The sequence below is a fragment of the Hemibagrus wyckioides genome, linkage group LG03 (assembly GCF_019097595.1).
Source record: "Hemibagrus wyckioides isolate EC202008001 linkage group LG03, SWU_Hwy_1.0, whole genome shotgun sequence".
NCBI classification, from domain to species: domain Eukaryota; kingdom Metazoa; phylum Chordata; class Actinopteri; order Siluriformes; family Bagridae; genus Hemibagrus; species Hemibagrus wyckioides.
In genome coordinates this window covers 13,547,405-13,572,480 of record NC_080712.1, presented here as the reverse complement: position 1 = coordinate 13,572,480, position 25,076 = coordinate 13,547,405, and the positions used below count along the sequence as shown (strand labels likewise).

At 38.4% G+C, this 25,076-nt stretch overlaps 1 protein-coding gene across 2 annotated transcripts in view; it reads left to right on the top strand.

Annotated features, from left to right (window-relative positions):
* The first annotated feature begins 709 nt into the window (after window positions 1–709).
* The window catches only part of LOC131350962 (adhesion G protein-coupled receptor A1), a 195,148-nt gene continuing 170,781 nt past the window's right edge, over window positions 710–25,076 (top strand). For both annotated transcript variants that reach the window (XM_058386008.1, XM_058386007.1), the window contains exons 1-2: window positions 710–1,328; window positions 21,698–21,769. In XM_058386008.1, coding sequence (XP_058241991.1) covers window positions 1,108–1,328; window positions 21,698–21,769 — 293 coding nt within the window. In that variant the 5' untranslated portion in view covers window positions 710–1,107. The remainder of the gene's footprint in view (window positions 1,329–21,697; window positions 21,770–25,076) is intronic.

Here is a 25,076-nt window from a genome sequence, read left to right as displayed (position 1 = left end):
CTGGGCCTGTGTGGGTTTCCTCTGGGTTCTGTGGTTTCCTCCATCTCTGAAAAAACATGTCAGTAAATGGATTGACTATTCTAAATTTGTGCTAGGTGTGAAGCAGTGTGTGTATATGTTTGTGTGTTTGTGTATGCATAGCCCTGTGATGGATCGTGCTCTCATGCAGTGTGTGTTCATGCCTCGGGACTGCGATCGGAGGATAGGCTCAGGATCCACTGCAACCTTGACCATGATAAAGCAGTTACTGAAGCAAAATTGGAATGCTGAAGATGTCCTGAAAATGTATTTTTTCAGGTACATTCCGCCCAACAAGAAAAAAACAAAACAAAAGTAGCACTTAATATCCAATGCTGTACCATTAACAAATGAGCCTAATGGTCAGAAAACAATATTAGATTAAATACAAAAGCTGTTGAAATAATAATAAAAAAAAAACATTTAAATGAAGTAATATAGTCATAGATCTTGACCTGTTTTAGGGTTTTGGAAACGTACTCGCCTGTTTGACACGATATTTATCCGTTTATGAGAGATTTGGGACAGAGCCCCACACCTCCTTTTGGCTGCCAGAGCGGATTTGAATCCCGTGGTCAGTTTGGAGCCAATAGGAATGCACAGCACTTCCGTTTATGGTCTTTGTAGGAGGGGCTTGTTATCATGCCGAGCTCTCACTCGGGACAGAAAGCGCGTGCAGGCGCCGCATCTTTCACATGGACCACCTGTTGACTGGAGTGTAAACTTATCGAAACACACTAGACTGAACTCGGCTCTGGTACAGATGTGCACAGGAGCTCCATCTGCACACTGAACTCTGAGAAAGTTTTTTTTTTTCCAGAAGTTTATTAATCGAGAGACGCGCTTAAGAGGAGAAGCGCGAGCAACTTTTGCCAAGTCGTAAGTGACATCTCGAGGACATGCACGTCATTGACAGCTCATGCGCAACGCTTTTTTGGAGATGTTTATAAATTGGAAAGCCAATTGTCATTCGTGCACGGTCACCTAAACTGCATTTTATGTGATTTACGCGTGAGATGGTCCGTTACAACCTCCCAGGTTGGGGAGAAATAACTTAAAAACACTGCGGCACGCGTTTTCGCCCCCAGGATGAAAGTAGTGAGCGTGTTTTTTGCGCTGGCCGCTTTGTGGAGGCTAAGTGTGGCGAGCAGGAGACACTGTCCTGACCTCACCGTGGAAAGCTGTGAGTGTGCAGCAGAGCGCTCTGGGGCGCTGAACCGGCGCAGCGCGCGCGTCACGGTGACTTGTGATGATGCAGATCTGACGGATACGCTCGAGCCTCGCGCGCTGCTCACCACCACCACCTCACTGTGAGTCCACTGACAGCAGCACGGGAGAGCTGGGTGAATGAGTTAAAGGATGGATGGATGGGTTTGTGTAGGAGTGGCATGAATATCACAATACTTTGAATCAGTTCTTCTTGCACTTTTTTGAGAAGTTTGATTAGCCCTGTAAAATAAATTCCACAGACCTCATCATCCCACATTTTGCTTATTAACATAATCCATTTCTTTAAATATTAATCTCATTATTCTAATGCATACAGTAATTTTCTGCTTCTTTACTTGAGCCATAGAGGGTTTTATTTCTGAAATATAAATTCATAGAAAACTTTGGGTTCGACATTATTTATAAGCCTACCTGTTATTGAGGTTTGGATTCAACTTTTTCAGTTCATGTTACAGTGAAGGGAAATAATTATTCAGATTTTTTTTTGGTTCTGGTTTATAATATGCTTCCTGTGCAAATCTCCACTTCAAATTAACACACAATGTCTTTTGACTTAAATATAGTAAATAATATGAACAAAAAGTGGGCAATAATAAGCATAAAGAAATGGTTTACAAAACAAAATGGCTAAGGGAAAAAGTAATGAGACATTTTTTAAAAGTATGTGTGTGCAAAGGCTACATAAAAATAATTAATTGTGAGATATAAGTGTTACAGTGACGTCAATATTTAAGTTTGCTTACAAGGTACCAACAGACATTAATAGTAAGACAAATTATGACAATAACAAATATATATATATATATATATATATATATATATATATATATATATATATATATATATTTGTTATTGTCATAATATAATGTATGTATATCAGAGATATTTGCATAAATAAATGGAGATAAAATTAAACTAAAATTAAAACATCTTTTTATTTATTTATTTACCTTCAGGTGATTACTTGTTCAGTGTCCCTGAGCTTTGGGGGTTCCTCTGGGTACTCCGGTTTCCTCCCCAGTTGTTGTTAGTTGTTTAGAAATTGGCATGTATAAACTGTACCTGAGTCTCACACAACCCTATCTCCAGATTCCGCGTGACACTGTGTCGATAAGCGGTACAGAAAATGGACAGCTGAATGATAATACCTGTCTGTATGAAAGAAAAAATATTAGTCTTCTCTCTTTTGAAAGAATGAAATTTAGTGCATAGGGACAGAAAAATCATTCATCCAATTTCCCTGTCAAATGAATCTAGCAATGAATTATTAAAAGGCTCATTACTTGGCAATTAATTTCCTCTTTTCTGTTGACTGCACAATAGTCTAACCACAGCTACTTCAGTGCCTGTTGTACTGAGTGAGACTCTGCAGGAATAAATCTTGTGGGAACATTACAGGACACGTTAAACTAACACCTCTAAATGGACTCCTATCAACATAAACAGAAAAGCTCTGCCTCCTTGGGTACAGTATCACATTTGCCTTACGGCTGATCTCCTGCTTAGTCAGTAGATTTCCTGCAGAGTGGGTTATTGTGAAAGTTTAATTTGCAGAAGTGATATTCCTCAGGGTGACTACATTGGCATTATTGTAGGGTTTATTTTATCTTTTTTTTTTGCTGTGACGCAATTCAGATTAGTTGATTAGTTTAGCTAAAAAATACAACGTAACTGTTACATTATTACATTCATTCATAATCAGAATTAATATGTCAAGGGGCTAAATTTTAAACGAATTAGCTAGTCCATCACATGTGGGAATGCCTGATTGTGTTAGTTGCCTGGAATAGAGCAGACAGCTGTACACAAGATGGACACTTTGGACACAAGATGCAAGCTACAGCTACAGCATTAAGGGGCATCAGACCTCCAAGAAACATCTATGTGTATATCTATTATATATAAGAACCACATAAAAGGTGTTACATTTGAAGTGAAAAAAGAAAAAGAGCAGAGGTTTTTCTCCCTCAATGCTCGTGAGTATAAGCAAGATACTGTGATAACAACATCCACTGACACCCTTTACCTGTGTGCTGGGGAAAAAATTTGTAAAAAAAAAAAAAGAAAAAACTGACAGTCCAGCCAGTCTCCTCATCCAGGGCTCCAGGGATAGTGTCTGTAATACTGTAATGTACTGGTCATTTTTATTGAGGTATAGAGTACTAATCAAAGACAGATGCAACAGTGGGCAGAAAATTAGTGATCATTTTTAATTTCCTACTGAACACTTGAGAATATCTGACATACATTATATAAAGCCTATTAAATTAAAGTGAACCATTAAATTAAAGTGAACCATGTACTTAAAGCAATAGTGTAATTATAGTATAAATTCACTCATCTACCATAACTGCTTTATCCTGGTCAGGGTGAATCTGGAGCCTATCCCAGGAACACTGGGCACTGGGCAGGAACACACCCTGCATGGGAAATTAAAGACATTCAGTTTCCATAAATAACAGCACATAATGTAGTGAAGGTGGTGCAGATGGTTGAATTGCTGCCTCACAGATCTAGGGTCTTCGATCCTGAGCTATGGTTTCTGAGTGTCTATGTGTGTGTGGAGTTTCATGTGTTCACATGTGTCCTTGTGGGTTTCTTTTGAGTTCTGTGGTTTCCTCTCACCTCCAAAAACATGTGATGAGGATTGGCTGCACATATTACCTCTAAGTATGCAAAGGTGTGTGTCTGGTGATGGCCTGTATGTACCCAGGAGATATTCTGTGAAAATGCCCAGTGTTGCTGGAACAGGCCCCTGACTAAGATAAAACAGTAACTGAAGATGAATATGTTGTGAATATACTGATATGGTGAAGTTATTGATATGCCCCTGATGTGAGTGATGATACTTGCATAGTGCTTGGATATCTGTTTGTTACACACACACTAGCTGATACCTGACTAACAACATTTGTGCTCCACCTGTAAATACCAACTATAGTTGACTGTTTGCATGACCCCATGCTGTGGGCTCACTAATGACCAGGGTGCACTTATTGTACTAGCAGATTTGGACTACTAAAAGCTGCTCATTTATCTGATTATTTATGAATTTACATGGAGTGTAAAGAAGGCCTTTAATGTGAATTGACAGGAATTACATATCCCAAGAGTATGGTACTATGTCTACAGGATACAGCTTTTCACACCAGTTTGGTAGCACTCATGTCTCACCAGCTGTGACCAGGGTTTCAATTTAAAGATAATATTTGTATTGTATTCTACAGAATTCTGTGCTGTAGATATATTTTTAAGCAGCACAAATCATTAAAAGCTACACTTATTAGTAATTATTCCTTACAGTTCTTTCTTTGGTTCCTTCATGTAATTTGTGATGTGTTTGGACAGTATGCCTAGACCGTTTAATTCTAGTTTGTCCTACAAAGGCATCAGTGATCAATGAAAGTAATCCATCTAGTTCATGTTTTTTTTCAGTTAATTATTTTTTTATACCCCTTATCATGCTTCAAAGCTTCACATTTTACATCACTACTAATGATGTGTTATGGCTAGAAGTAGCAGATTAAACACATTAAATTAAATACCTTAGCCTCACATGAAATCTAGAGGTGTTTCAGCCATCCATCTTTTGTATCACTTATCCTACACAGGGCCACAGGGAACCTGGGGTCAGTTCTAGGGGACTCGGAGCACAAGGTGGGGCACACACACGACATGGTGCCAACCTATTGGGCACAATCTTACACACCCATTATATAATTTAAAGATACCAGTCAGCCTACAACACATATCTTTGGACTTGTGGAGTTAAGTGGAGTACCCAGAGGAAGTGGCCGAAGCACAGGGAGAACAATAAACTCCAAGCACACACAGCGGAGGTGGAAGTAGAACACCCAACCTCAGAGTTGTGAGGCGACCATGTTAACCTCTAAGCAAATGTACATACTAGCCAGAAATATGTAACTGTACTGTCTGGGCTGGAGAAAATCAGCCCCAGCTGTCATACCACTGGTGGCACTGTTGTTCCTAATTCCAGAAATGAAAAATATAATCCAGTTTAAGCCACTTGTTTGCAGTAAATAAGAAGATGGAAATGCCAACATTTTGACCTTTATTTTCCATTTATTTTTTAAATTCATTTTTTCCCATCCTGGTATTTAGTTTTAAACAAATATTACCAGATGTGATTTAACTTTAGCATACCTCTTATAAATTGTCCTGTAGTAAAGATTTAGCCTTTATTTATATTTTCCCATACTAATGCACATGTACTTGACTTCTGGCTTGAAACTCAATCGTATGTTTTGGTCCTACTTGGCCAGGAAGTCTTGTTCCTGCACTGGGAAGTGTGACCTTTTATCAAACTGAAGTGGCCACCCTTGTCTCACTTTTGTTTCCCCACACTGAAAAAATAAACATCTTAGAGAAGGAAGTGTACATATGGCCAGAGGTAAGCTGACTGGACTGTTCAGTCCTCTGGCTATGTACTAATGCCTCCCTTTGGCCTCCTTCATTTTCACATTTATTGCCCTAAGACCCTGGGGTGCTGCATTATTCTCGTTAGCATGCTGGCATTATTGCTCCTCTGAGTGCTTGGAGCATGACGCCTCACTTTTGTGAGAGCAACAGACTGAAGAAGCAATCTCATTTGATTTATTGGTGAAAATTAAATTATTGCAATGATTATTATAATGAAGCCATACTGGGTTACAATGTATGTTATTGGATCGTGTTTTCATTTGGTACACTGAAGTGTTAAAGAGATATGATACTTGTTTTTAAGGGTTTAGTGTAAGGAAATCAGACTATCAACAGGTTTAGGTTGATCTTACACATTTAACACGTGTAATCTGTTTCATAGGAGCGTGATTTTTATTACTTTTTTTAATATTTCCATGCAAAACATTATCGTCTGTGGACTTTTAAACAGTATCCGTTAGGAAAAGTCGAATAACGTGTATTGTGTCTGAGCTGTTTGCATGTTTACCCTGCACCCAGTATTTTCACTGAAGCTGATATAATTACATAATCTGGACAAGCTTCCAATATTAGCTAATAATTCATAAGGATAGCCGTAGTTATTTAATCACAATGAGCTGTAATCAGTAATTATGGTAATTATGTTATAGAAGCAACTTTTAATTTGGCTTTCTGTTGACTAGCATTATAAAATGACAGAACAGACCTCCCTGTTTGTTTAATTTGTTCATTGGTGATTGTGAATTCATGTGGAGACTGCAGCGAAGAATTTAGAAATACCATTTACATTTACATTTGACAGACGCCCTTATCGAGAGCGAGGTACAAAAGTGCTTTGACGTCTCTGTCAATGAATATATCAATACTGGTTAACTAGGTCTCAGACAAAGGACACCATGAGTCTGAAACTCTGTTGGGAGGATATATATATATATATATATACAATAATTGATTTCAATGTATAGATGCTAATTCAAATTTGTAAAATTGTGAAGTGTGAAGTTGAAAAATTACTAACAATCTGTCATTGTCACTGTCCTTATGCATTCTTCTAAAGAAAGACGAGTATGCTAACTTTTTGATCTGACGCTGGGATGTGACAGGAAAGCGTAACAATGCTGCCAGTTCATCTGGAGTTCTTGTAGCATACACACATGCAAGAATTTATGTGGAAAGTTTATGGTTGTGCACCCATTTTTATTGGATTCTCTTCTTTGTTGTTAATTGGCTCCTGTTCATACATGTTTATTTCAGCAGAGGCTTACAGTTGCTTTGCTGGCAGAGACACATGTCAGTTCTGCTTTGGACACATAGCTGCCCAATTATTTTTCCTTTTGTGGATGCTCTTGTCTTATTGACACACGCTTCTGGGATAGTGTTGATTTATTATTCAAGCCTCTATGGATATTCTGGCTTTCTTTTCATTTACACAGTATATTACTCAAAAGTCTGTGAAAAGCTGAAGATCTGTGGATGTTACAGTTATGTACCAATTATCAAAAGCTGTTACAGTCACACGAGTTAGATGTATGCAGTTCATTAATTGGCGATATTCTTTTTGTTTTTGCTATGGTAATATTTGTTCGTTTGTTCCATTGTTTATTTGTTCATTCATTCATATATTCATCTTCAGTAACTATTTTGTCCTGGTCCGGAACACATTATAAAATCCAAACACAGGCGATGAGGCTGTTATACATCCTGGAGGGGACACCAGTCCACCACACACATATGTGTGCACACATACATTTACATCTAGGGGAAATTTACCAGTTCACATAATCCAGCAAACCACATAATTCAGAGGAAACCTTCATGGTCACAGGATATATGGCAACATTCTGTTTGTATAATTAAACTGAAAATGGTTTAAACCAGGGGATATTAAATAATGCATTTATTCATTTTAAGTAACTGTTTAATCCTGGTCAGGTTTATTGTGGAGATATTTTAGAGATTTATTGGAGAGAGCACTGGGAGAACACACTGGAAATGAAGTGGGAATACACCCTGGATGGGATGCCAGCCCATCGCAAATCACAATGCACAGACATTCACACACTAATGCACCTAGATGCAATTTAGCATAGCCAGTCCACTGTATTTTTAAGAGACAATGAACCCAAAGAACCCAGAGGAAACCCTCACAGAAGACCACTTAATATACAGTAACTCAATCTCACAATTAAATCCTGGAGCTATAAAGTGGCAATGCTATTACTTGCTTGTTAAACACTCTTACAGTAGTGGGGTTCTGTTAAAATGAATGCTAGTAAAAGGTACCACTATCAATGCTGTTTTCAATTTTCATGATTTGATTCAAGCGAGCAGGGTCAAGCTGTGTTTTTTGCTTGTCTGGAGGACTATAGTGTTTATGTTGCGGTGCCTCATCTGTACAGTGGTCAAAAGCTGAGCTGTGAAATGGTCTTAACTGTGTGTGACACATGGCCAAATGTAGTGCAGAACTGCTACTACTGAGGACAGGAGGTGTGTGAATGCTTACTGACAGCTGCTCTGGCACTAGGATCAGTTACAGTGAAAGAGAAAGACAGAGAGAGAGAGAGAGAGAGAGAGAGAGAGAGCTTGTACTGAGCTACTGCTTGGCACACGGATGAGGACAGGCTTTTTGTGGAAAGGATCTGTCCACGCTCTGGTATTTTCCGTGCATGGACCCACACCTCACTTCCATAACTGACAGTGTGAGTGAGGTTGCGTTTTAGTTTCCTTAGGTTTGAGACTGAGCAGCTGCCTTTTGAATTTCTGATCCCTTTTTTTCAGGCTGTAGCAGTCACATATCTGGAAATGAGGTTGCAGTTCAAGGAAAGATGACTAACTTGGAGCATTAAAACCCTGCTTTTTATTTGTTTTGATTTGTGTCGAATTAGTTCACAGACATGGAATGAATCAGTGGTTTTCTACTGGCACAATAAACATGCCACCAATAAGGCTGTTGAACCTTAAACGGGATCATTCAGCCTCTTTTAGTAAACCACATTAGTCAGATGAACGGGTCCGAAAACCACAGAGTTCACCAGAACTCCAACATTTGCCATAGACAGTGGTTTCATTTGCAAATCCCTGGATGTTCTAATAGGTGTTGATGTATTCAAATCAAATTTGACTGTGTGAACATGTAAATATTGATCTAAACTTGATTCTGATGTGAGTTCACTTCAGCCTGGTAGTTTCTGACCATTAATTTATTGACATTACTCCTGCCAATCAGCATCAGTCCTTCCCCCTTTTGCAGTCCTGATTATGAAAACATTAGCAATCAGTGGACTTAATCTAAAGAGATATAGAGATAGACTCCAGTTCCACTGCTGATCCAGGAGCCCCCACATTTTACCCTGATCTCAATCCAATCTGGACATTACAGTGCTCACACTCACCTGACTTCGAGCACACCTGTTTCCTGTTTTCTCAAAGTCACCATTTAAACTGCTTTTTCACTCACACACACGCACACACACAAACACACACACACAATATGAGGTTTGTTTTCCTCCATTTGACCTTCTGTTTGTTTTTTGGTCTTGATTCTGACTGTTGATTTGGAATTTTAATCAAGATTAAGCTTGGTCCTATATACCCATTCCTCACATTCATTACATTATCCTGCTCAAGGTTGTGGTGGATCTGGAGCCTATCCTGGGAATGTTTGAATGCCACACACACACGCACACACACACACCTAGGGGCAATTTAGAGCAGCCATTCCACCAATCAACATAGATTTAGGAGATGAGAGGAAACAGGAGAACCTGGAGGAGAACACTGGAGAAACTCCACACAGACAGTAACCTGAGCTCAGGATCAAACCTGGGCTGCTGGTGCTGTGAGGCGGCAGTGCTGTGTGTGCCAGAAGCCAGCATTTTGAACCTGTCAGTCTTAGCCTGCATTTTGTTTCCTTCTCCACTACTTTTTCCCTCCATCAGCCTCATCCACAGTTTGTTCTTCTCATGTGTAACATGTATCCGGTAACTAACACACTGCTGAGGAATAAAAAAATTGCAGGCAGATAGCAAGCAATCTGCAGTGCATGAAGGCCGTGGGTTAACACGCACCTCAGTTCCATAGCTCCTAATAAGAAATGATGGGTCCAGAGATTCCTTATGTTAACTATTACATCCCATCAGCAAAAGTCTCTTCCTCTCTCTCCATATTCTTTCTATCTATCTCCCCCTCTTTCTATAATCCAAACTGACAATAAAAGTAGACTTCATGCAGTGATGTGCAGTGTGGTGACATAATCTCAAGTGTTATGTCTTCAGTTCCTGAGATGATACGCTAGCCCAGGGCAAGGTCTCATGTACTCAAGTCATGGTAATCAGCACTGCCTTATCTCTCTGTGTGGAGATCACCTGAGGCCAGCAGACAGTGGTATCCAGTGCTCTCTAGAATGCTGGTGAACTATAATAGCTGTGGGCTTTCTCTGAGCATTTGGTCTAGGACACAGGTTTCAGCACTAACATGGAGTTTTCAAAGTCAGTACCTGGAGAGAGAAAGTCAAAAAAGGAGACAGTTAGCAATTTCCCTGCCTCAAACATTCATTTATCTTTTCAGTCATTACTGTATCACCACTTCATGCTAACTCGCTGCTCCACTATGCTGCACTGCCTCTAGCATCTATCTAAATCCAATGTATCTAATTTCATTTGATAAATAACTAATAAACTACTCTAGCCCACTATGCCTGGAGTTAAGATTAAAACAGTCACAATGCCACATTGTTTTCAGGGCCACATTTGGAGGCAGACTATGGCATAAAAACCAGCCCACAACCAGTTGCCACCCTGACTTTGACCTCAGGCCAATTTGGAGAGGTTTTTATTACTTCCACAAAATTCATACAGGCAGAATTATTAAAGACAGAAGGCATTTAAATTATTCTAGTTGCAAGTATGGGGAACACAGTATCCTCACACCTCTGAGTCTGGGGTTTGATTCCTGGTTCTGCCCTGTGTACATGTTCTCCCTGTGCCTTAAGGGTTTCCTCCAGGTTTTTCCCCCAGCCCAAAGTCATGTGTGGTAGGCTGATCAGGATCTCTAAATTGCTGTAGTGTGTACTGTATGTATGTGTGAGTGAGTGAGAGTTTCCCTGCCTTGTGTCCCAAGTTCTCTGGGATAGACTCCAGCTGCGATTCATTGTAGGATAGGCAAAAATGGATGGATGGATAGTAGAAGTATTTTGAACAAATGCTCTGGATACAGAGGTGACATGATGGTGCAGTGGGCATCATTGCTGATTTGCAGCTCAGGGTCCCTGGTTCATTTTGAGCTTGACTTACTGTCTCTGTGCCTATACTCCATGTATCTGCATGGGTTTCCTTCCTTGTTGAATTGAGTGTGAAGGAGTGTGTGAATTTCCATATGCATAGTATGGACTGGCTATCCCATCTGGCATAGCCATCTCAGGCGCAGTCTTCCCAGGATAGACTCTGGATCCACCACATCCTTGACTAGGATAAAACACTTTCTAAAAGCGAGTAAGCAGGAATGCCAATAGAGGACATAATAATGTCAGTGTGTGGTAATTTTTTTTTTACATCAAGGAACAAATCAGAAATTTGTGTTTGCTTTATCTCCATATTCTACTGGCATCTCTGATTTTAGGACATGCCACTGGAGTATTTGTCAACTGACTATGACAAAATACGGTGTATATACACAAAGAGGAGTGTCAGATGGACTAATAACATCCATTTGAAATTTAAGCGATCAAATCCCGTATATGTTGATATTATGATGATGGTACATGGGAATAACTTTGTTTTAAAAAGTGATGGAGATAAAAATCGTGACAGGACAAAAAACAAACTTTGCAGGATCAATTATAAGCCAGGCCAGTTTGCACAGAAAGATGCTCGAAAGCATTTTTGGCAGAATAAGATGCACTTATACAGCATTTACATTCACATCATATTTTCAACTCTTGGGATGATGGATGCTTTGAAGGTCTTAGGTTTGCCTGCATTATGTTTTTACCTGAATCTGTTATGAGTGTGATTTTGCAGGATAATTAAATCGAGCATTAGTGTGGGTAAAGTACAGCTGTAAGGCTTCACACTTTATATTAACATACAGCATGTCACAGTATCTTGAGTGTATTGTGTCATATTGCTGTTTGTGGTGGGAAACATGGGAAAAGACACCTGCTAAATACTCCCTTGTGCTGTGTACCAGATGATTTTTTATCACAGAGGAGAGACTTAATTACTGACAACATCTCATGAATATGGCTACAGTGAGATACTCTCTGGATCAGTTTTTGCAATCAGTTCTGTAAAAGATTTGTAATAAAGTGACAGGGACAAAACCAGGCATATCAAAAAGCAATGTCAGTATATGTTGTGCCAACGTCACTATACCAAAAATTAGATTTCATGACTGCTACCAGGTGTGTTGTGATTCTTCATGATGATGGTGATGATGATGATGATGACGATGATGTTGATGATGATCATGACTACCCTGAAGTACATTTTTTTTAATATGAACACAAAGCTCTTCTTATGTTAAATAAAGCAAATAAGTAACAAAAAATTTGAAGCATGGTTTCAGCATGATATTGTCACAAGGCACTCAGGGTCATTACAGATATACTGTACATTATCACTGACCACTAAGGATACTTGATGCAAGTTTCTCTTGTCTGTATGTACACTACCGGTCAAAAGTTTGGACACACCTTTTAATTCAATGTTTTTTGTTTAGGGATTTATTTTCTACATTCTAGAACAATACTGGAGATTTCAAAACTATGAAATAACACACATGGACTTAAGTAATCCATATGTAACGACAACAAAAAACAGTCAGTTGTTATTTTAAGACACGAAGGTCAGGTGTTCTGGAATAGTTCTTGCAAGAACAGTATTGTCAAGTGCATCTGCAAAACCCATCAAGCACCATGATGAAACTGGCTCACATGAAGACCATCCCAGGAAATCAAGACCAAAACTTTCCTCTGCTGCAGAGGAGAAGTTCATTTAGAGTTACCAGCCTCAGAAATCACCAATTAACAGCACCTCAGATTAGAGGCGTTATGAAGGCTTTACAGAGCATCAGTAGCAGACATATCTCAATATCAACTGTTCAAAGCACATTATTGTGTATTTTGGCCGCCTTCAGCATCGTTTTACAATGTAGAAAGAAATAAACATCAGGAAAGACCATGGAATTAGAAGGTGTGTCCAAACTTTTGACTGGTAGTGTACATGCTATTTGTCCTCAAAAGTATGCACAAAATGTTCGCTATAGTAGTTACAGTACAGCTCAATGCTGTAAGCCACCACATATCACCATTGTGAATCTAAAAATAGTATCCCACATACAGAGAGTAAAGGCCTGGGGATTGTAGTGAGATATTTTCACTGTGTGCAGTGAGCATGTAGTGGTAAATGACATTAGTTCATAAAGTCAGATTATGGTGTTCTGTGAGTTTTTTTTTTTAACATTTATATCTGTTTCGCACACCAAATATTCTCTTATAACATGGAATCTACATAGAATATTGCAGTAGGAATTTGTGGTAGCAAGAATAAAACAAGTTAATCATATCCCTAAAAACATTTTTATATTTCTAAAAGCTTCCTAGAATTCAGTCATCTAACCTACTGAGAGGGCTGGAGGTCATGGTGCTTAGCCGAGTTGCTTATGCTTGCTGTTTTGCAGTAGGGGGATTTATAACACCTTTTGTGTGCAGTTTTTTTTTTTTGTTTGCTGCACATCTTTAGCAAGGTTAAAAAAGTCACCCTTTTTCATAAGATGAAATCCCTTTGAAATAGGTTTTTTTCTTTTAAAAACTGTGCATTTGCTGCTCACCATCCATCACATTAGCACACACAAATTGAATTGCCAGTAGGCATGTACTGTCAGATTAGTGCTGTCTTATTTAATGCAGCATTGAAAATATTGAAAAATGATCAAACCAAAACATTTCCCTCTTGGTAGTATTGAAACATTTGATGCCTCTGCGGTATATGTTGATATATGTTGTCTTTTATCTAATTTCCAAAGTGAATAACCTCAGGCAGGCAACTTACGTTGTATCAAATCTATGAACTCTCACTCTCAGGAAAGTTCACAGACTGCTGAATTATTGCCACTAAGCTGTCTCTGAGAAATATGTCAAAGACTATTATCCAAAAAACACATTGTATGGTGCGTAGACGAAACAGAATCGTTTCTTTGAGCCGTTCCGACTTTATAATAAATGTATGTAATTTCACACACTTACATGCGTACAGCAAAAGTTCATAAATCCCACTGTATGCTTCAGACAAGTTAAGAATGCGTCAGACTATTCACTATCTGAGAATATAAGGAAAGGAAAATAGGGAGCCTGCCAAGCATCCGTTACTGTGCTGTTGTCTCTGCCTCCCTTTGTCTGGACATAATAAATAGTTAAGTTATTTAAACGCTCATAAATCTGTTGGACCCCTGGCAGGCCAGGCTCTCAGAAGTGTGTTGTGCGCTCCAGCTTTCCTAAACATCGTAAAGCAGCCGGGTTAACATCCCGAGAGCGCGGCTTCTGTCTGTGGTGGGGGTGAGCTTATGAGAGGAGGAATGTTATCAGCTCTCCAGAGAGGGGATTCATACAGACCATCATCCGATAATGTGTTGAAAGGCATTGCCTTGAGTTTACTGGCAGCTATAATACAAATTGATGGCCTTGTTGTGGTGACAGGCTTTATGATTTTTTTGTTTTACTGTATTAACAGGTATTGCTTGCCTTCAGCTCCAGGATTGCTCAACTATATGATAGCTTTATTCAAATATTAGCACAATATTATCTTGTCACAATTTTCCAAGCCAACAGCCACAAGATGTAAGCAAGCCACAGTGTGGCAGGCTCAAACAAAAACCCAAACAGAAAAAAACAAGTCCTGCAAGGCTGGTGGCTAAAATAGCCAGAATTGCCTTTCTGCATTGTCCAACCAGATGTGCCACACTCTCTCCTCCTCCAAGTCTAGAGCCTCCTTAATATCCATCTGAACTATGTCTGATTCACATCCAACATCAATGTTAGCCTATTTGAAATATGTTATTCTGGTTAGCCGTTCCAAGAAACCTGATATTACAGAATAACACAGGGTTTGGAGCTGAGGCTGGAAAGAACTGGGCTGTCCGCTCGGCATGTTTGTAATAGTTCAAATCTTGATTTCTACCCTACTTGGTCCGTGTGACTTGTGCCCACCAAGGGCTGAAGTTTGGGTTATTTTCATTGCTTCCACCCCTATAATAATGCAGTAGGACGGCTGAATGTCCCGAGGCTGTTTTGAGAGTGCTTCTCTCAGGGTTTGGCCAGCTGTGGCCCTCTGAGGGCTGAAAGTGGAGATAGGAAATAGAGAGTGTGTGAATTATGTCTAAGCGTCAACTCTGACTTTTAACCATGATGACCAACACCAGGCAAATCTGCAAAGGCTCTGCAGAGGCTGCTACATACTCTAAAACTCATACACACACACAGTTAAAAGGGGGCCTCTTTGTAATGTCAGCTACATACTGTATATGGGAATGTCTGTGTGTGTGTGTGTGTGTGTGTGTTGCATGCCCCTTCCTGATGGAAGCGATCAGAGAAACACAGAGTGCAATGACATAGACCATTTGCTCCGGCAGCCCCGGCGAGACAATATTTGATTTGTCCTCTGCCTCTCTGTCTCTGAAAGCTGCTTATCCTGGGAGAGCATAATTGATATTGTAAATAGAAAGTTGGAAGGACATTCTGGATGTTCGGCATGTGCTGTTTACATAATGTACAATTATGTTTTGCCTGCGATTTCCTGGACGTTGTGCAGAGGCCTGGAAAAGGCATGAGGGGTCGAGGAGCAGCTGAGCTTCCTCTGGCCAAACGGAGCCATGGACACGGTGCTGCACGCAGTCACACGATTGAGTTTGTACAAACATAAAGCCTCTGTTCCTGCCATGGTCTGAGAGTCTGAGAGTCTGAGAGAGAGAGAGAGAGAGAGAGAGAGAAGGTTTACACAAACTATTCTAGCATATTATATAATAATGTTTTACTGCTCAAGCAATGCATCTCTCTAGTGTATATATACAAAGAGTGCAGAGTACTTCTCATTATACATGTATGATAGGTAGTCGCAAACTCTTCTCACTTCTCATTCTCTGACCCAAGTCAGAACCGGACCGAAATTGATACTTTCAGTTTGTTTTTATATTTGGTCCTGTTCAGGTTCACACTGCATAAATGTAAATAAAACATTCAGAGATTTAATCTGCCTTTATATTATGAATATACCCAAGATACACAAGGGTCCTTGGAAATACAGATATTATAAGGGCTTAGAAATTATACATTGATTTAAGCAGAAAATAACTGAATAAATTGCTAAGGATGTGTTTGGGAAGAGGCAGGGCATAGAGAAAATAGTTGAAAAGGTCTTTCATTCTTTGGTTTGAAATATGGTCGAAATACTAACTCGAGCACTGAAAATAGAGCCAGCGCTAAATACGCTGCCCTTTGACATGCTGATGCTTAAGGGGTCTTGTTCTTGCCCAGTAGTAGTGGTTTACGGTTCAGTTCTTAGCATTGCCAAGCTACAACTGTTGAACAATGACCTGTAATCCATATTTGATCTCTAGATTGTGAAAAAGAAGTTATTTTCTTTTTCTTTTTCTGTACATGATTAGGCTGTGTTTCTGCTGTATCGTTAATGGCAATTTGCAAGTTGTTGTCAATGGCTTCATTGCTCACTTCAGCATGTTTAATGTGCAAAGTGGAAAAAAAATGAATGTCTGTTAAAATGTGTGTAAATGGTGCCCTACAATAGACTAGTGTCCCATCCAGTTTGAATTCTTGCCTCGCACCAGATGTTCACGTTTATGTTTCTGGCATTTGGCAGTTGCCCGTATCCAGAGTGACTTACATTTTTATCTCATTTTACACAGCTAAGAAATTGAGGGTTGAGGGCCTTGCTCAGGGGCCCATAAGTGGTAGCTTGGTGGACCTGGGATTCAGACTCACAACCTTCTAATCAGTAGCCCAACACCTTAAACACTAAGCTACCACATCACCAGGTGTTCCCAGGTAGGGGTAGAAAATACTACAAGGGATGTAATTGTACTTTGTTACTATACCTTAATATTATGTGGGGGTACTGAAAAAACCTTGAAAATCTCTTTTTTTCTAATCCAGACTGAATGGAATGGAAATCAACTATTCTGACATTTTCAATCAGTATAAACAAAGGAATTATTTTATTGCTACATGTCTGAAATAAAATTAGTCAGGACACTTTCAGTGTGATATGTTTTTCCCACTGTTCGGATAACCTTACACAGAATCTTAGTGGTTTAAATAATGCCTTCAATTTTTAGATGCTTTTAGAGCAGATGGATTTTCGAGCAGAAATGGGTTTAATATCACCATTTACTTTGAAGATATATACATTTGTGTGAAAAAACTAATCTTTTGTTTGTACTTTTCTAAGAAAATATAGCCCCTAGTAAGCTAAGTAAAAACAGAAATAAGAAAAACTACAAATTCTTAAAGCCCCGAGTGTCTACTTTCATATAAGCCATTAATCTCTATGTGGAGTGTGACATGACAAAGAAATTCAATGCTGAACATGAGTTAAAAATAGTATAAATGGACTAAACACTCCATTTAAGTATGTGTCATAACTTAGGTTTTAACACGTGTTTGAAGACTTTCTTCATAAAATGCAGAACCGAGCTTAATAGACATAAATGAGCAAACAGTGCATTGGATTAGGAGTGTGTTACCTGAGGAGGCTCTGAATCATTAGTTATGACCACATACAGCTCATGATGAGGTGATGCAGGAAAACGTGAGTCAGGCAGCACCATTCTTAGCCAGGATGTGTTACGAGACACCAGTGCCTGAAGGGCTGAAGGGGTGTGTGGGTTTTTTTGTGTGAATTTTTACTAACACCATGGTTTTGGCAAGAATAGTCCAGGGACTCCTGTCTTTTCTAGCAAGTTCTTTTTATAATCTAAAGCTCATGGAACTTGAGATGAAGTATGAAAATGATGACAAATAAAATCTAACTATAATTTTAAAAACGTGTGAACACACATGCACTAAATCATGCACACCCATTCACACCCAAGGGCAATGCAGTATAGCCAGTTCACCTCCTGGCATGCTTTTCTAGAAGTGGGAAGAAACTGGAGACATGCAAAAATCCCCATAGACAGTAACCAGAGCTCAGGATCAAACTCAGGAACCTGGAGCTCTGAGGTGGCAACACTAGCCACTGCACCACCATCCCCTATATTTTATACGCAAATTAATGGCTCTGAGAAATAAATATGGTACATATTTACCTAAAGGGACATGGGTTGAATCGCAGTTCTATAATTATAAGGTCCTCTAAAAAGGGTTTAAGAGTGTCTGTCCTAGCAGATAATCATCAGATGGAATGAAATAGATTGTGAGGGAAAGCATGCAAAAACATGGGCATGAAGTTAGACAGTAGAAAACCTCTGAGAGAAGATCACTGGCCTTTACATTACGGTTGAGCAGTGCTATAATATCACTTCAAGAACTTCCTTTCCCAGAGTTATTTTTCTGTAAAAAAATTATTTGTGCTAAGCTAGAACTTTATCTACCAGAAGTCAAAAGTAAAGCACATCTGGAGAATTTAATGTTTACTGCTTTTTATTGTTATGATATATTTTTTTATTTATTCTCTCTGGGGTGCTCAGGAATGGAGGTGAACTTTCCTGAACAGATTTGCCCTTGTTCACTCCCATGTTGCTAATAGAGCACATGTGGAACTGGTCTGTGTGTTTGCTTTATCGACAGCTTACAAATGTGTTCAGTAAGAGATTCCACGTACAAACTTATAATCTTTATTCAGCTCCACACTCACAATGCACGGTTAGCTGCTTCCCTAGAGCTGCAGTCGACCTTGGGAGAGGTAGGAGGAGGATGAAGGAGCTAGCTCTGGTGTCAGTGTGCAAGGTAGAGATGGCATTCTTGTTCACATATTGCATGTAAAGCAGGCTCTCTCTCTCTCTCTCTCTCTCTCTCTCTCTCATTTTCTCTCCTTCACACACACACACTGACATATACTTTCACACATACACAGTGATGCATGCTAGCATGCCTGAGTGAGCAGCACATTAGGTGACAGGATGATATAATATCTCACCTCGGTGATCAATATTCCTGCAGATGTGAAAGTCCAAAAATGAAATTGTTCGCCATGCTGCTGAAATAATGAGCACAAGGGCGAGAGACTAAGCATGACATTTATCACACTTCAATGCCTTCTTTCTGTCTGTCCTTCTGTCTATCATCCTCTCTGTGTCTCAGCAGGTAACAGCATGTCTCAGATTTAACAAGAACTTCCGGGACCTTCTGAAAGTCATGCTTTTTGTCTCTCTTTCTGTTAGTATTTCAAGCAGCAATGTACTTATGGAATGTACTAGGTTTGTTGCTCAGAGCCAGAATTTGCTGGAAGTTATGGTAATTGCTTCAGTGAATAGTATAAATCGATATCTGGCCTTGGTTTTGTGCTCCTGCAGACAGACCTCTGTGTGCGTGAACATGGAGTAGAGTCCTGAGCTGATATTCTCTTGCAGCACTTAACACTCAGTAACAAATCTTGTGTGCTGTCCTTTAAACAAGACACAGTGTCCTAAGGTTGGACAATATGACTATATGACATTGTTCTTGTGATAAATGCACGATAAAATAAACTTTAACTAAGCTGAGCTTGATGTAGTGACTAATTTATGGTATTTGGCAGACATCCTTTTTTAAAGTAACTTATATTTATATAACTAAGCTATTGATAGCTCAGGGGTATGCTCAAGGGTGCCAGTATGGTGGCAGCCCGGGGATTTGAGCTCACAACATTCTGAGCAGTGGGCCAATTTTTAGCAGTAAGCTAGCACTTCCCTCAGCAGTTATCAGAAGGTTGTGTGTTCAGGTCCCATCACCACTAACCTACTATGGTTGGGTACCCTAGTAAGACCCTTAACCTTCAGCTCAGTATCCTGTATTGGATTATGTGTTTTTTTTATACTCTATATTTATTACAGTACATGGCAGCTGTTGTAGGATAGGGAGGAGCTGGATGATGGGTGGGATTTTGTAGGGGACCAGATGAGAAAAATAATAGTAGTAAGTATTAATACTAATATTATTAATTATATATGAACACAAATATTAATAGCTGCAGAGAAAATTAATATTAATTATTAATAAGTATGAATAATTGTTAACACCTGACATAAATACTGTTAAACTCAGTTTTTTACATAAAACAAAAAAACAATCAAAACAAAACAAAACCGCTGTTTTGCCTTTAGTGTATACAGTACAGTATAACATGATACACATCATGATACACATCATGTATCATTAAAATGTATTAGTATCATGATATGATATTTCTATTGCCCACTTCTACTGTAGACACTTGTTGTCACCTTCTCTCCACATTTTTCAACCCTAGCTTTTAGTACACCTCTGCTATAATGACTTAACATAGAGTATACAGTGAAATCCAACTACAAAAAAGTAAATAAAATACATTAAGTGGGAGCACACACTGGATAGGGCAGTCCACTGCAGTACACCAGAGAGTGCAAATTTTAACATAGCATGGTTGGGGAAATGATTCATTCTGTTATTTTCTCAGATGGAGAAAAAAGAGAATATTTTACAGAGCAGTTCACAGAAAATAGTAGAGGTGAGTAGAATTATTACAAGAGCAGAGTAGATTAGAGTAATTTATTAATCCCCAAGGGGAAATGTGGTGTAACTGTGTTGTAGCATAACTGCCACAACACAAAAGCAACAGGAAGGACTAAGACTTAACAGTTCACCAAGACATTTTCAGAGCACAATAAACTCATAATAAACCACAAGAGAATATGAATATACATATTAACCGTAACCAAAAATTATCCAGATTGACAGGGTTTAAAAACTGTATGTTAGACATGTGATGAGCAGTTGTGGTAGTGTGTATTAAAATGATGGAATTACCTGGTCTATTCAGAAAAGGGCTAAAGGTGTATGTTGTTGATCTGTCGGCTGCTCCCTACGTGCATGAGGGGTGTCCACAGCGGACCAACCGGTCCGCACAACAGCTTGGCATAGGTTTTACGCAAAGGTTTAATGCAAAGTCAAGACTGCAAAGATTTATTACATGTAAACTACAGCTGTGACTGTAGTCAATTCACTGACTCACCACAGTGACACACCAGTTATTCCGTGAAATGTTTACCAATTTTAACAGTTTCTGAGTCAGAGCAAATCCTTTACTACATTGGCCATAAGGAGGTGGTTGCTACTTTTAAGTCAGGAGATAAAAGTGTCTTAGCAACCTGAGTAAGTGAGATGAAAGCTATTGAAGTTCTTTTCTATATGAGACTGACAATCTAAATCTAAATCTCTATCGCAGGTGATCAGCCTTGCACTCCTTAAAAGGATTCACAGATTTTGTGATTGTGTGTGTGTGTGTGTGTGAATTCATTTTGTAAATACTTAGAATTATTTTTAAATAATTAAAAAAAAAATATTAATAATATATATATATATATATATATATATATATATATATATATATTCTTCTTACTATTATTATTATTCATTATCATTATTCATTTTTTTATAATAATAATAATAATAATATTAGTAATGTTATAATACACTAGTTACTTTTCATAATAAGAAGTTTTCATAATAACTAAAGTTTTAAATGGTTGAATTTAAAACTTTTTTTCTTTAAGATCAAGGGTATTATACAGAGGGTTTTTGTGTGCAAGATGTTTTCATCTGAGGTTTCTTACGTTATATTACCATAAATAGCAATAAATACTCCAATAAACAGAGCCTAAGACATTTATAGCATGCCCAGAAATCCTTAGAAATATCTCTTCTAGTAGCAAAAATGGTAGTGTAAAGGATTTATCACACAGTGCGGGTGAAAAAATGACATGGTCATGTTTTATTTATGAATTTCCCTGATTTTGCTGATGCTCATTTTCTCTTCCCCTTCAGGATCCTCAGCAATAACAAAATCTCAACAGTGAAAAACGCCTCTTTCTTCGGCTTACACTCTCTGGAGAGACTGTGAGTACATTTAACCTTTCCATGAGTATTAATAACATGCTACAAATGATTTTAGCATAGAAGCATTGGCACACAGTCTGCACAGTGCTGCTTGCTGATTGCTCCAACGAGTCCCATTTGTAAGAAGTGATAAGTTCCAATAAAGCTGGCTTATTATTATATCTTTTGAATCCAATGCTTTCAGCACTATGTTTGAATCTCTGTCCCAGGATTAAACTGTCTGTGTTTTTATCTCAGTGTTGAAGTCCATCTGAGCAATGCACTTGGTACTGATGAGTCTAAAATGGTGCATATTTAATCTGTGTGTCAATCACTAGGATTAGGTTGCTTGCCCCACAGGCCGTCTAATGTTTGTCGGCAGGCCATAGATGAATTTTTCTTCAAAAGATCAAGTAATGAGCAGCTAACAGACCAGGAGCATGTGTGGTCCTATTGATTACTCCCCCTACCTTGATTTTAATTAAGCTCCATCACCCAGACGGCCACCCTGACATTCTAAAGGGCCTTTCACAGCAGCTATTCACGTTTTACTGACAGGCCATTTTGGTGCAGATTGCCACCAACTGTGAAACCCAACAGAAATAATGAGAATAGCGCATGCAAAGGGCATCGTGTGATATTTTGCTCTGGTTTGAATGCCAAACACAAACATGAAGAAATGTGATAGACTAGCATGATTCCAGCAAGAGAGTGTTGCAGAGCGGGGGCTAACGTTGCATATCGCGCCAGCGCTTCATATTTAGTGAAACACTTGGCTCCATTATTTTTCATGCTTACTTCACAGAAATCTTTGATTTATTTATAGACGTGGAAGTTTTAGCTGAGCAGCAGCCAGGGTTATAAGCTGCAGAGGACTTCTGATAGCACTAACCATTGTCAGTAAAACTATCCCGTGAAATTGGAACTCAAGATCTCAGTTACGATCTGCTTACTCTGCACTTTACTACTAGTGCACTGTTTAACTAGATGCTTAACTAGATGATTATTCCAGCAATTACATTCTGTGCAGTGCCAATAAAATTAATTACGGAGAGACAGAACAGGTGGATAGGGACATGTTTAAAACAATTCACATTATAATCAGTCTATACAAGCTGATATTCTACTAATATTCTTCCAAGTAACTTTTGTATTTACACTTTTTTTTCAGAAATAAGTACAATTATTTTATGCAAATGAGTTTGATTAAATATAATCATAATCATATGTCCATCAATTACACCCCACCAAAAAACAAACAAAAAGAATGTACCAAATGATTCTGTTATAGATATGTTATTAATACTGTATTGTTTGTATTTCTGTATTAGCATTAAAAAAAAATCTTCATCATCCTCTGAAGGGATGACCAGTTATTATTCATTCATAGGTTAGAGTGTTAATTTCATTCATTGTTTTGTTTCTGCTGTCAAATAATCCTTGAAGACAATAATGCTTTCGACATATGTAATATAAACTTCTGATGCTGAGCTAATTTTACAGATTTACGTAGTAAAAGTGAAAATATCATGACTGAATATTATAGATTGGAAACTGTACAACTGTGTCTCAAAATATCATGATGAACTTATATACTCTTATACAACAAGCAAGGACATACTGGATTTTTTCATTCTTTCATTTTAATCCTGCTTCTCTGCTAATACATTCAACTGCTTAGGTTGTTTACAAGGATTACAAGATAACAGACAGTAACCAGATAGAGGAATTATTATTATTAAAACCTAGTATTTGCCAGACTATTCTGCCTGTGTCATGTCTGTAATTTGTTTGTGATTACCATGGCCAGTACTGCTGTCATGCTTCTCTGTACTGAGTAAATAACAGGAAATATTGGTAACACATAAGCACTAATACAGCCCATTAGACATCCATTATGAATTTAGTTCAAATAACAGGGTTTTCTATTGAACATGTCCAAAATGATGTTCCTGGAATTTAACAGATGTAGAAAATAATAATAAAAAAATTTCTACAGCAGATCGTAGCATCTCCCTAACTCTATCTCTAAGCCCATTAAGGTTGTAGACTAAAAGTATCACTCAGAATCCACTTGGAATACACCATGTGTGTCTATGCAGAAGAACAGCAATAAATAAAATCTCAACTTGGCAGGTTTTCATATAAGGTTAATACTATGGGTCATACTGATATTGTCTTATAGAAGTATACTATTTTATAATATTATATTTTCACCTTTAACATGGCCTGTTTTTTTTCACTTTCTGCAATTTTCTTATTAGCATCTGGCAGTGATAGGGAGTTCTGTTCATCCTTTACCTTCCCACCTCTCATAATCAAACATTTGATGTACAGCCAGATCGAAATCCTTTTAAAATACTGTAGTGTTGCCTTCCTGCCCCAGGCCACGATGCTGATGCATTATGTACCAGATGCCAGCGTCTGTCACTACACCGGCATCAGGTGCTCGTCTTAGCAATGATGTCACTGCCTTCAACGGGGTGGGGGGTGGACTACTGTGGATAAGTTATTTTGTGTAAATAGACTGAAAAACAGATCATTGAAATGTGTAGATCAGTTTCATGTCATCAAATTGACTAACATAGTTAGTTTTCATACATCCAACATGGTTTTGTCACAGATTTTCAAAGCCCTTAATAAAATCAAACACTGAGCTCACATCTGAGCTGAGAATCAAGTCCACAATGCTGGTGTTTTGCAACAGCCACATTATCGCTGCGGTATTCTCCCAAGTTTGTAACTGCCTAAATGTAATATTTTTATAATAGTTCTAATCGGTGCCAACATCCTCATGAGATTTCATGATGTAATTGGTTTATGTTAATACTAAATGAATCGATAACACTCACTCTACATCATTCAATCTAGTCATTAGAAACTTGTTTAAATTGAGTTTAGTGTAAGCAATGAAATCATGATTTGTTGAGAAACGTAATATTTTTATGTAAACTCTGTAATGTTTTTCTTAAATCTGACTGAACATTATTAAGACTAACACTGTATGATTTGCACTGGGGTCTTCAAATGTCATCACGTTTTATAGAACTGTATTTCATTGCATCAAGCTTGCTTTGGGGCATTTGAGCATTAATACACAATCCGAAATGTATATAAAAGGGGTTAATGAGTTCTTCTTTTTCTTCTTTTTCTTCTTCTACTATTGCTAATCAAGTAGTTATATTTCGGTGGAAATGGTGGCAAGGAAAAACTCCCTTATATAATATGAGGCAGAAACCTTGAGAGGCTCAGAAGGAAACCCATCCTCATTTCTGTGACACTGGACAGTAAATAATGTAAATACTGTATAAATAATGTCCTTTCTTCA